The sequence below is a fragment of the Rhododendron vialii genome, chromosome 7a (assembly GCF_030253575.1).
Source record: "Rhododendron vialii isolate Sample 1 chromosome 7a, ASM3025357v1".
Classification (NCBI taxonomy): Eukaryota; Viridiplantae; Streptophyta; class Magnoliopsida; order Ericales; family Ericaceae; genus Rhododendron; species Rhododendron vialii.
The window spans coordinates 19,913,268-19,923,904 of record NC_080563.1 but is presented as its reverse complement, the minus strand read 5'-3'; the positions used below and the strand labels follow the sequence as shown (position 1 = coordinate 19,923,904).

Below are 10,637 nucleotides of genomic sequence, written 5' to 3'. Positions count from 1 at the left end.
TCACCTACCCAACTCTAATCTCAGCCAAAACTCATGATTTCAACCTCAAATTTTCAAGATCCAAGGGTTTCCAACCTCAAGAACACTTGATTTTCACATTTGGTGAAATAAAGTTAAGTGTTGTGTTCTTGCTCTCACTATTTGAACCCCTATCACGTTTTTCTCTCTCCTCTAAATTACTTATTGATCCTTGCTTGTTTATCTTATTTTTGGGTCGTAACCTCTCTAGATCTTTTAGCAAAGTTTGGGTGGAGTTTGTTTTTGGTGGATTCAACCTTATGACACTTGGTGTAGTTAGGGTTTTGCTCAAAACCCGTTGTGGTAGGGATTTCTTACCCTTGTTATACGTTTATGTGATGTTTATGTACCTAGATCGTGCTTGGTTTCATGCTTGAGATTGGGTTTTGCGTTTCGGTCGAATCTGGAAATTTCAGCCCGTTTTCTGAATTTCAGCAAACTTTAAACGGTCATAACTTCTTCGTCCGATGTCTGTTTCATGCAAATTTTATATCGAATCGAAGGTCTTGAAGTCAGTTTTCATTTGCGATGGGAATCATCTGAAAACTCTTAGTACACAGAAAGTTATTACCATTTGAGTAGAGGTGTATCAATTTCTCGATGTCTGTGGCTACTCCTAAGATTGTTTTCGTTCCGTATTATGACTCCTTATATGATTAAAACACGTTTGAGTCACTCTTGAGTATGGTTGCTTGTGTCTTAATGACTCGTATTCGATCTTATCTCTTGGTACTCGTTAGAGTATGATATGAGTGTCGTTGGGTAGAGAATGTACCGTAAGGTTAATAGTAGTACTATGGGCTATAAAGGATAATATGGTGAGTGTTATGGATGAACTTGATGCTTGTCCAATGATCCGATCGGACATGTTTGTAAGTTTGTAATGCAATGCATGGCGGTAAATGAAAGAAGGTGAACTGGGAAAATGTTGTCTTCTTGTATTCGGATTGATTATGCATGTGTGTATGTTTGAGTTGATAATTTTAAATTGAGGGTCCTGTAACGCAATGTGTCGTAATGCAGAGACTCTAGAGGGCCCGCAACGCAAGATGTGGTAATGCAGAAACCCAAGTGGAGAGAATTCAATGTGACGCAAGGGGTGGTAGCACAGTTGAATGTCTCGCTTGATGAAGAGAATTATGGTTGACTTAGACGTTTATGTTAACGTTTGGATTGTTTGTTGATTAAGATTGTCGTTGTTGAAAAAGTGAATGAAAGGTTGATCCTCTTGAGGTTTTATTAAAGAAAGAAATTTTGTTTTGAAAAGAGGATTTTTTATAAAAATCCTCCGGTATTCTTGAGCGAATCAACGGATCCGGTATTTGGGCACAAATCAACGGATTCTGACATTCAAGCTCGAATCAACGGAGCTTGACCTATGATGGTCTTGAGTTTTCTCTAAATTGTTTTTTGCAAAATCAAAAAGGAAAGTTTTATGAAATGAGGCTCTATGGTGGATGGTATGAAAGAGGAAGTGGTTTGTGGCATTTATTGAAAAAGTTATTCGATGGTTGAACTATTGTTGTTGTTTGTTGATTGATATGAGTCTTAATGCTACTTCTAGTTGACGTGTGAATGGTTAGGGTTATCTCTAAGATGTCCAGAATCTTGAAGTCTAAATTTGTCAGTTCATTTTGGTAACCCCTCTTGTATCTCATGTTTGCTTGTTGAGTCTCATTCGGGTTTGGTGCATGTGTTATTGCATTTTCATATAACTTGAGTATAGATTTCTCTACTGGACTAGTGTAGCTCAACCTATCATTTTCAGGTAAAAAGCAAGGAAGTCGGCATGACGTGCATCTCGTGCTTGTTGTTCATGTGTCTCGGAGGTATAAAGGAGGAGTTGAATTTATATTTTATTTGAAAGTAGTATTCGAAAGGATGAATAATGAAAACTGTAATATTATTTTGGTATTTGTATAACTTGGGGCTTTGAGCCAGGATTGTAACTTTTAAATTTTTAACTTTGAGAACTGGGGGAAAATAAGTCATTTGGGTATTATCGGTACATCGGTATTGATTGTATTTATTGAAAATGGTTGTTATTTATGTTGAAAATCGAGGGCGTGACAATTATGCCACCACTGATCGTCCACCAACCAAGGTCTATCTCTCTCCCTCCCTCATTGGGTTAAAAATTATACGAAGTTGATCAATTGTTTTTGTTTTGTCTTTTGGATTGTAGTATGCTGTGTGTGAATCATCTGCAAATTCTATACAAGGACTTTACACTCCCCAAGTTAAGAATGACCTCATACCGAAAATTAACTAAGAGTTTGACAGTTTAGAGAAAGTTAAGCTATTTTACAACCGTTATGCTAAAGAAGGTGGTTTTAGTACCCAATCACATTCTAGCAGAAAGAGTACAGCCGATGTAAATGTAATTGTTAGGAAGGAGTATTGTTGTTTCAAACAAGGGTTGAAGGTCCAAAAATGTACTCAACCAAACAAACGGCGTCGGGGGATAACTAGAGAGAATTGTCGTGCAAAATTGGCTACTGTGATAAAGGGTGAAAAGTATGTTGTGTCCCAATTTTTCGAGGGTCATAATCACCCATTTGCGTCTCCGAGGAGGGTGCATTTGCTTCCATCCCATCGTAAGGTGTCATTTGCCAAAAAAGCTTTAATAGAACAACTGTCAGCAGCAAATGTGCCAACTTATCAACAAATGACTCTATTTGAATTGGAATCGGGAGTTCTTGAAAATGTTGGATGCTCACTGCAAGATCTGTATAATTATAAAAGGGATAAGAAGACGACGGTAGACAGACATGACGCCGATATGCTGCACGAGCATTTTCAATCTGAAAAAAGCAAAGAATGATGGTTTTACTTTTACAATCGAGAAAGATGATGAGGATAGGATGACACATTGTTTTTGGGCAGATGCAACCGCTAGAAAGTCACACCAGTATTTGGGGACGTCATGGTGTTTGATACTACGTATAACACAAACTGTTATTCTATGATTTTCGCACCTATTTTAGGGGTTAATCACCATAGACAGACTACTCTTTTTGGGCGTGCCTTCTTATGTGATGAAACAGCTGAGACTTTTGAGTGGCTTTTGAAGGAATGGTTGAAAGCAATGCCTATAACTGATCAGGATCTTGCAATGACAAAAGCAATTACTATTGCCCTTTCGAATACGCTTCACAGGTATTGCATGTGGCACATTACGAATAAGTTTTCCGAAAGAATAAATGCATTGGCCTACAAAGAACATTATGCGGAATTTAAGATTGTATATGGAATTCTGAGACCCTTGAACTGTTCGAGGCTGGATGGGTAGAGGTGGTAAACAAAGCTAACTATCCGGCAATGATTGGTTATAAAACATATACGAAATTCGTGAGAGATGAGTTCCCGCATACGTGAGACACATTTTTTCTGCACACATAACTACTAGTCAAAGAGCTGAAATTACTCATTCCTTCTTCAAGAGGTATGTGTCTAAGAAAAATTCATTGTTGGACTTTGTGACGCGGTTTGAGAGGGCACTTGCATGTATATGGCATAATGAATTGGATAAGGATCATAAAGACGTCAATGAAACATAGGGTTGTAAAAAGGGTAACTTTGATTAGCAAACACATGGCTGAAAAAAAAAATATAGCAAACACATACTTCGTATTCTGTATAATCACTGGTTAAAGGTACATGCCACAGCTATTGACCCAATATGACAAACTATCATAGAGTTCATGACTTCTGCTTTCAAGATTTTGGTTCGCAAATTAAGGTGTAGTTTCATTAAACTAAAGAATTTTTTAAAAGTTTTGTCTTTATTCAATTTTTTTTCATCAATCGTTAGTTTTCGGCAAACTTTTGTGGATTATTGATTTATCTCAACGGACGAGAGGAATCAAAACGAATCGGAAAAGTTTTACTTTTACCCAAATATATTTGAGAAAATATCCACTTTTCAGCAACAAAAAAAAGTAAAAAATATTTAGCCGAAAGACAGACGAGAGGAATCGGAAAAGTTTTACTTTTATCCAAATATTTTAGAAAATATCCACTTTTCAGCAAAAAAAAGTAAAAAAATTTGGCTTTTTTGGCTTAAAATTGGATATTTCCAAAAATAATTGGGTAAAAATAAATTTTTTTACTTTTCCAATAACTCTTATCAAGACGAATTAATAATCCAAAAAAATTTGGCACAAAATTAACGAGGGCAATTTTTTTTTATGAATAATAATAAAAACTTCAAAAAGTACTAAAAATTGAGCGAAATTTAGCCTAAGTATTTGACGAGACCTCGTGTGGCCTAGGAGAGCTGGAGTATATGTGATTGATTTTTGATGTAGTATTAAAGTGGGGTTTTTTTTCTTTTCAAAAGAGTATTGAAGTGAGGTTGCATAACCAGAAATGTGATAGTTCTAGAACAGTAAAGAAAAATAGGTGCTTAACTAACTTAAAAAGTGGATACTTAGGCCATCCACAGTGGTATAATCAAAATCAAATTATTTTTAAAGTTAACAATGTTGGTGTAAAAATGGCTCACAATGGTATAATCAAACTTAGCAACATTCTTAGAAATAATCAAATTTTGGGCTTTGGATAACCAAAACTAACAATATTTTTCAATAATCAAAATTTGTGGATCTCACATGCCAATATCATTTCCCATTGGGGGAAATGATATTGGCACTCCAAAAATTAATGCAAGCACTCCAAAAAACAAAGGAAAATGACTTTGGAATTACACTGATTTTGGAGTGCCTGCATCAATTTTTGGAGTGCCAATATCATTTCCCATTGGTTCCAAAATTGTATACACGCATGTTTCAAATGGTATTTTATTCTTCGCTTGCTCTATATCTCATTCTTTTTACCTACAAACTGTTTCTTTTTCTTTTCCTCAAAAAGTGAAGCTCATATCTTTCGTTCATCTACAATTCAACTAATTGTCGCCGGATTAAGGTATTTCACTTTTTTTTTTCTGTTTCTATTCTTTTTTCATTCCTCTCCTTATGATTGAGTACATGAAGAACCTTGCATTCTTTTTCAAATTCAAGAACACATTTGATTTTTTTTTTTAGTACATGATTTTTTTTCCCAAATTCATAATATGAGGAATAGAAGTCACCAATTTTCCCCAAAATTAAGGAAGATACGTAAACGATATATTTTTGCCCCAAAAAAACGTAATGGGAGGAAGTGATCAATGGTGGAAAACATAATGAGGAGTGAAATTGTAGTGGACCCCTTATTTTGGTTATGGACTAAAAGTGACCATTGTGGACCTCAGCATTGTTAAGCTTAACAACCTCTTAAATAGATAATCAAAAGCTGAAGTGTCAACTTTTGGTTATCCATTTTTGATTATACCACTGTGAATGGCCTTATAAGTTTTTTTTCTGGTCAATTGTATACATCGGCGGAGAAATTAATAGGTTAGTCCACAGAAGATAATGTCAATATCATACTTCCTCTGTCCCATAAAGTTTGGCACTTTTACTATTCTAGCCTTATGAAAAAATTAACTATATCTTTTAATCCATAATGTTTTTTATAAACAAGATGGATTTTGTTTGATAGAGTTTAATTTGTTCTATGAAAGAAAGTTCAAAAAATCGCCTAAAACATTATAGATTGAAAGATATATGCTATTTAAAAATGATACGTATTCCTAAAAAATGTCATATATTATGGGACTGAGAAAGTATACATCAGTGAAGAGTAGCAAAGAAATTAGTAATAGATTAAGGTCTCGTTCCAGAACACTTTTTTAAAAAATAAGTACTTATTTTACATTTTCAAATTCAAAAATAATGTAAATGAGAAATAATTTTTCAATTTTTTTTGCATCGTATTAAAGATCTCAATGAGATCTATCAAACAAGATCCATATTCATAGGAAAATAATTTATGTAAGCACATGATTTTTGATCTTGAAATTGCCTTCTTAAAAAATAAGTACTTATTTTCCTTTCCGGAACGGAGCCTAATTCACAAAAGATTTGAAAGAACCCTGATCTCTCCTGTAAAATTAAGGACCAGAAAATAACCGCCGAGCTAGCTAGAAGGCAGTTGGTTAAAGTACCAAGAAGAAATTTGGGAAAGTTCTTCTATGGTCACGTGTCCCCCGTAGGGTTTACATTGAATCAACACGTGAAAAGGTCTCTTCTACCAAGTTGCTAAACATCAACCTTACAACTCTCTCTCTCTCAAAAATATTCAAAAATCCCTGGCCTCAAACTATTTCTTTCTTTTTTATCTACATATATATACGGAAATATCCAACATTGCAGCGACAGTCTTTTTTTTTTTTTTCTCTTTTCATCTGGGTGCAACGAAACTTCAGTGACAGAAGCGGTTCTTCATAATAACCACGGTGGTCACTTGAACACCCTAAAAAAAAAAAAAACTTTTTTAAGAACATATATATTTATGTACTCCAATATTTTTAGTTTAATTCTAGTTTATCCCTTTCATCAACACACAACCCAAAAAACCATTCAACAAATCAATCAAATGTAGTAGAGTGCAATCTGTGCAATTGAATGAGAAATTAGTGGTTGAATAATTGATTGGTTACTTATATTGAGATGTATTTAACAGTAATAATGCGGGTATTATGAAAATTGCATCGAGGGCAATTGTAATATCTTGTTTTCCTGTCTTAAAAAGTTAATCCACTTGCATACGTGTTTTTGAATAACAAAATAAAGTACTTTCATAGTACATAATTTTTCAAATTTTTTTGCATAAAAAAGAATTTAATTTGATGCGAAAAATTCAAAAACTTGTAAATGCTAGTGTGCAATGAGGAAACAAATTCCGGAGTCGAGACAGCCAAGAATGGGAAGTGGGGAGTTGGCTCCATGTTGGCAGAAACCGACGGGTGGAAAGCTGAAATTTAATGTGGATGGGGCTTGGGTAAGCAGATCAGATGGATTGGCAGAGGCGGGTGCAGGGATAGTGGCACGGGATTCGAATGGATCTTTTGTGGCAGCACGTTCACTGAATCTGGGTGTGGTGGGTACTCCTTTATGTGCGGAAGCTATGGTATGGCGGGCAGCTTTTGATTTTGCCATTTTGCTGGGTTTGGATTCGCTCGTTATGGAGGGGGATTCACAACAGTTGGTGAGGTGTATCCGAGGTGAGATAGCGTGTTCCACTGAAGTGGAGGTGGTGGTGGAAGATGTGAGAAGATTAAGAAATTTGGTTCGGGAGTGTGAGGTTGTGTTTGTTCGAAGATCGGCTAATGGTGTAGCAGATGCTTTGGCGAAACATGGTTTGCGAGGTTCTGGTGTTAGAACTTGGGAAGCTAGGCCTCCTGATTGGTTGTTTTCTCCCTTGGGAAAAGATAACCGACTTATTTCTTGTACTGGAGTTCTCTGAGTTATAATAAAAGTTTCCTATCGTTTTGGTTAAAAAAAAAAAAAAAGTACATGTTTTTCGTAGTGGACTAACTTTTTGTACATGTTTTTTCGTAGTGGACTAACTTTTTGTGATAGAGAAAGTACATATATACCTTCTTGTTTTTTAGTGGCATTGATCATATTAATAGATAAATTTTTGTTTACATAGTCATAATTTTTAGAGGTAGTAAAGATTTCTGAACACCTTTCTAAAAATTTATGGAGCCGCCACTGCAGTGATAGTCATTCAATCTATACACAACTGAACTTACTCAAAAAAAAAAGGAATATATACTTAAAAGTAAAGAATATACAAATAAATTCCAACCTGCAGAATCCAAAGTCATACAAAGAAACAAGCTGTCTGTACGTCCAGTAATTGATCGTATCTCAAGGGTCCACCACCAATACCAATATTTATTAAACAAAAATTTGCAAAGTTTTCAATGTTATCCATAAAACTATGTATAACCGAATCCAGGACAACAAAATAAAGAACTAGACTATACAAACCAGTTCCAACATTCAAATAAAAACATGAGGAGCTTGTCACGGAAGCAGAAGATGACTGTGTAGATGGTACATCTCTCTCTATAGTTTTTTTATTTTGAGTTGTGGCAGGTTGGGAGTGTTCTCTTTTGTTGCTTTTGTTTTCGTGCTTTTTCAGCGGGGTCTTTTGGGCTGTGCATGTGGTCTTTGTGATTTTTTTTTGATGTGCGGTTGGCGTCTTGCCTTCTCTTACGTTCCGGGTAGTTTCTTATCGGTGTGCCTTTGATCCTTTTAATTTTTGTAATCCTTTATAAAAATTAACAAATTCTTTTTGCTTAGGAAAAAAAAAACCCTCGCCACCGGCCCACCATCAACATGATTGTTATTTTACACAATCACCACCCAATGTGTGTGTATATATATTTGGAATTTTGGACGTCGATATTTAGCAATATATAAGCCGATATATTGCTAAATATATCGACTATAATACGAATGCCCTAATTATCGCGAGTGTAATTTTGTTCATCCATCTTGTGTGAGGCCTACACTGAATCTCACTTTGATGATTAGTACCACTCATTTAATTTTTTTTTCCTCGGCAAATTTTTTTTATTAATCTTTGAGAAATTTAAATTAATATTAAACATACCAATATCACAACAACAAACTTCATCCAAGGCCAAAAAAATGAAAAATTGAGAAGGCAAGACGCCAACTAAAATAACAAGAGCCAATTAAAGTAAAAAAAGGCCCGAACCAAATTTCCTAACACCTCCAAACCTCATAACTTAACCAAAAAATGCATTCTACTGCAAAGAAAAGCAAGCCAAAACTAAAGTAAATCAAAGCAACAGAAAAACCTGCAATACAACATAGCCAACACCGACGCTCCTTCTGCAACTGCCCCGAACCAATAAAACGAGAAACTTTTATACAGTATATCTCAGGTATAGGAGAGGGGGAGGTGTCCCCCTCCATTTCAAGGTGAACAGAGCCAATCATCAAAGTGTGCTTGAAATATGGCCGGAAAATTGAAAACGGACCGGTGGGAAACACCACCACCTCACCTAAACCTGGGATATATATAAAAGTTTCTCAACAACAAACACCAAAACAGAAAATATAAAAACTGCACCAGTACCGTTCAGTTCATTGGTCTTAATTTTTTTAGTTAATAAAATCAACTCGATTGGGTATAGGTAAGTGCTTAATTTATGACTAATTCTTAGGAAATTGATTTTCGCACCCCTTTTTTTTATATCCACACTCCCTTTTTGCTTTTTAGCACCAAAAAAAAAAAATTTAACATACATTTTTAACACTAAAAAACAAAAAAGAGAGTGCGCACGGATATCAAAAAATATAGTGTGAACTGTGAAAATCAATTCCGTAATTCTTATTCTAAATTTTTAAACTAAAACTCTAAAAAAACAAATATTATTTAATAAAATAGTTACCGCTTAGAATTAAGCTGATTTTTTTTAGGATTGCCGAAAAATCTATAACTACGAAGTGAACAAATCCGATGTATATTGAAGTAGGACTCGGGATAGACTCCATTGAAAGTGAGTAACGATCGTCTTACATATTGGGAGAGGGCACAAAATTGCACTCATCCACGTATTGGGCGAGTGAATAAAATTGCACTTACTATATATTACCGCTGGATCGGCACCCCCGGTTGAACCTCCAACACCCTCATTCATGTCCATGCAAAGATGCCATAGCCACCACCCCAAGCTTCTGCAAATTCAACTTCACGACAGTATCCACAAACATCTTAGTATCCTCCCCAGTATTCCCCTCCGGTATATCCACAACATAAGACTCCAAAACAACCGTATAAACCTTCCCTCCTTTGTCAAACTCATTGACGGAAGTAACCGACTTGTAGTTGTTCAGCCTGTGCTCGCCACCAACCACCCTGAAGCTAAGGATGTGCCTCTCGTCGTCCAGAATCTCCAGCCTCTCCGTGCTCGTCGACGCCGGGAGCCCCGACACGACGGTGACCTCCCTGACGCTGCCGACGCCTCCGTCGCCGGACTTCATGGTGCAACTCTTGATGAAGTGCTTGTACCTCTGGGGGTTGTCGAAGCGGCGGACGAACGGCCAGACGACGTGCGCCGGGGCGTCGATGCGTTGGGTTATGAGGGAGGTGTATGTGTTTGGACTCCTCTCGAATGTGTGATAGGTTCGAATGAGGGGCTCGAGAGATGTGAATTCCTCCGGGGTTAGGCCATGGGGGATTTGGTTAAGGTCCATGGGGAGTGGAAGAGAGGGAGAGTGGGTTATTTTAGAATGGTTTTTTGGGCTTCTAACGGTTAATTTGTTTCAAGAATGGAAGAAGAAGAAGAAGAAGAAGAAGAGTAGGAGGAGGTGGGAGATATATAGAGGACAAAGTTTTGGGTCTTTCTTTGTGTTGAAGAAAAGGGATATATGGGCGACAATCATATGAGCATCTGTGATCATTAAATGTTGAGGGGTTATTATGTTTATTTTTTTATTTACAACTTGTCAATCCTTTTCTTTTATACTCCTTTGTTTTAATTTGTTGGGAGGGAAAGTCTTCAATACACACCCCTTTAAGGTGTGTACCATATGCACCTATTGTGTGGTTCATATTATGCCACCTCATAAAAAATTACTTGTAGGACCGGTCATTCATAACATTTTATTTCGTATCATAACTTTTATACTAAAAATTCGTAACTTTTCAACGATATGATTCGTAACTTTTTAGCAATAGATTCGTAACAT

At 36.1% G+C, this 10,637-nt stretch overlaps 2 protein-coding genes across 3 annotated transcripts; one reads left to right on the top strand and one right to left on the bottom strand.

The window, feature by feature from the left end:
- The first annotated feature begins 6,789 nt into the window (after nucleotides 1-6,789).
- Nucleotides 6,790-7,368, top strand: LOC131332769 (uncharacterized). The gene has a single exon (XM_058367068.1). It carries the CDS (start codon nucleotides 6,790-6,792, stop codon nucleotides 7,366-7,368), a length of 579 nt encoding a protein of 192 aa, XP_058223051.1.
- Nucleotides 7,369-8,534: 1,166 nt separating this feature from the next.
- On the bottom strand, nucleotides 8,535-10,329 carry LOC131332835 (abscisic acid receptor PYL2-like). Of its 2 annotated transcripts, XM_058367143.1 has the most exons (3): nucleotides 9,729-10,329; nucleotides 9,532-9,635; nucleotides 8,535-8,953 (listed from the first exon to the last, which is right to left on the bottom strand). In XM_058367143.1, exons 1-2 carry the CDS (start codon nucleotides 10,140-10,142, stop codon nucleotides 9,579-9,581), a joined length of 471 nt encoding a protein of 156 aa, XP_058223126.1. In that variant the 5' UTR covers nucleotides 10,143-10,329; the 3' UTR covers nucleotides 8,535-8,953; nucleotides 9,532-9,578. The 2 variants fall into 2 exon arrangements, with proteins under 2 accessions (XP_058223126.1, XP_058223125.1); XM_058367142.1 differs by having other exon boundaries at nucleotides 9,532-10,326.
- Between the last annotated feature and the right edge of the window lie 308 nt (nucleotides 10,330-10,637).

What these genes read in the sequence shown, in the direction of transcription:
- LOC131332769 (XM_058367068.1), top strand. Translation starts at nt 6,790, where the DNA reads ATGAGGAAACAAATTCCGGAGTCGAGACAGCCAAGAATGGGAAGTGGG.
- LOC131332835 (XM_058367142.1), bottom strand. Translation starts at nt 10,142, where the DNA reads ATGGACCTTAACCAAATCCCCCATGGCCTAACCCCGGAGGAATTCACA.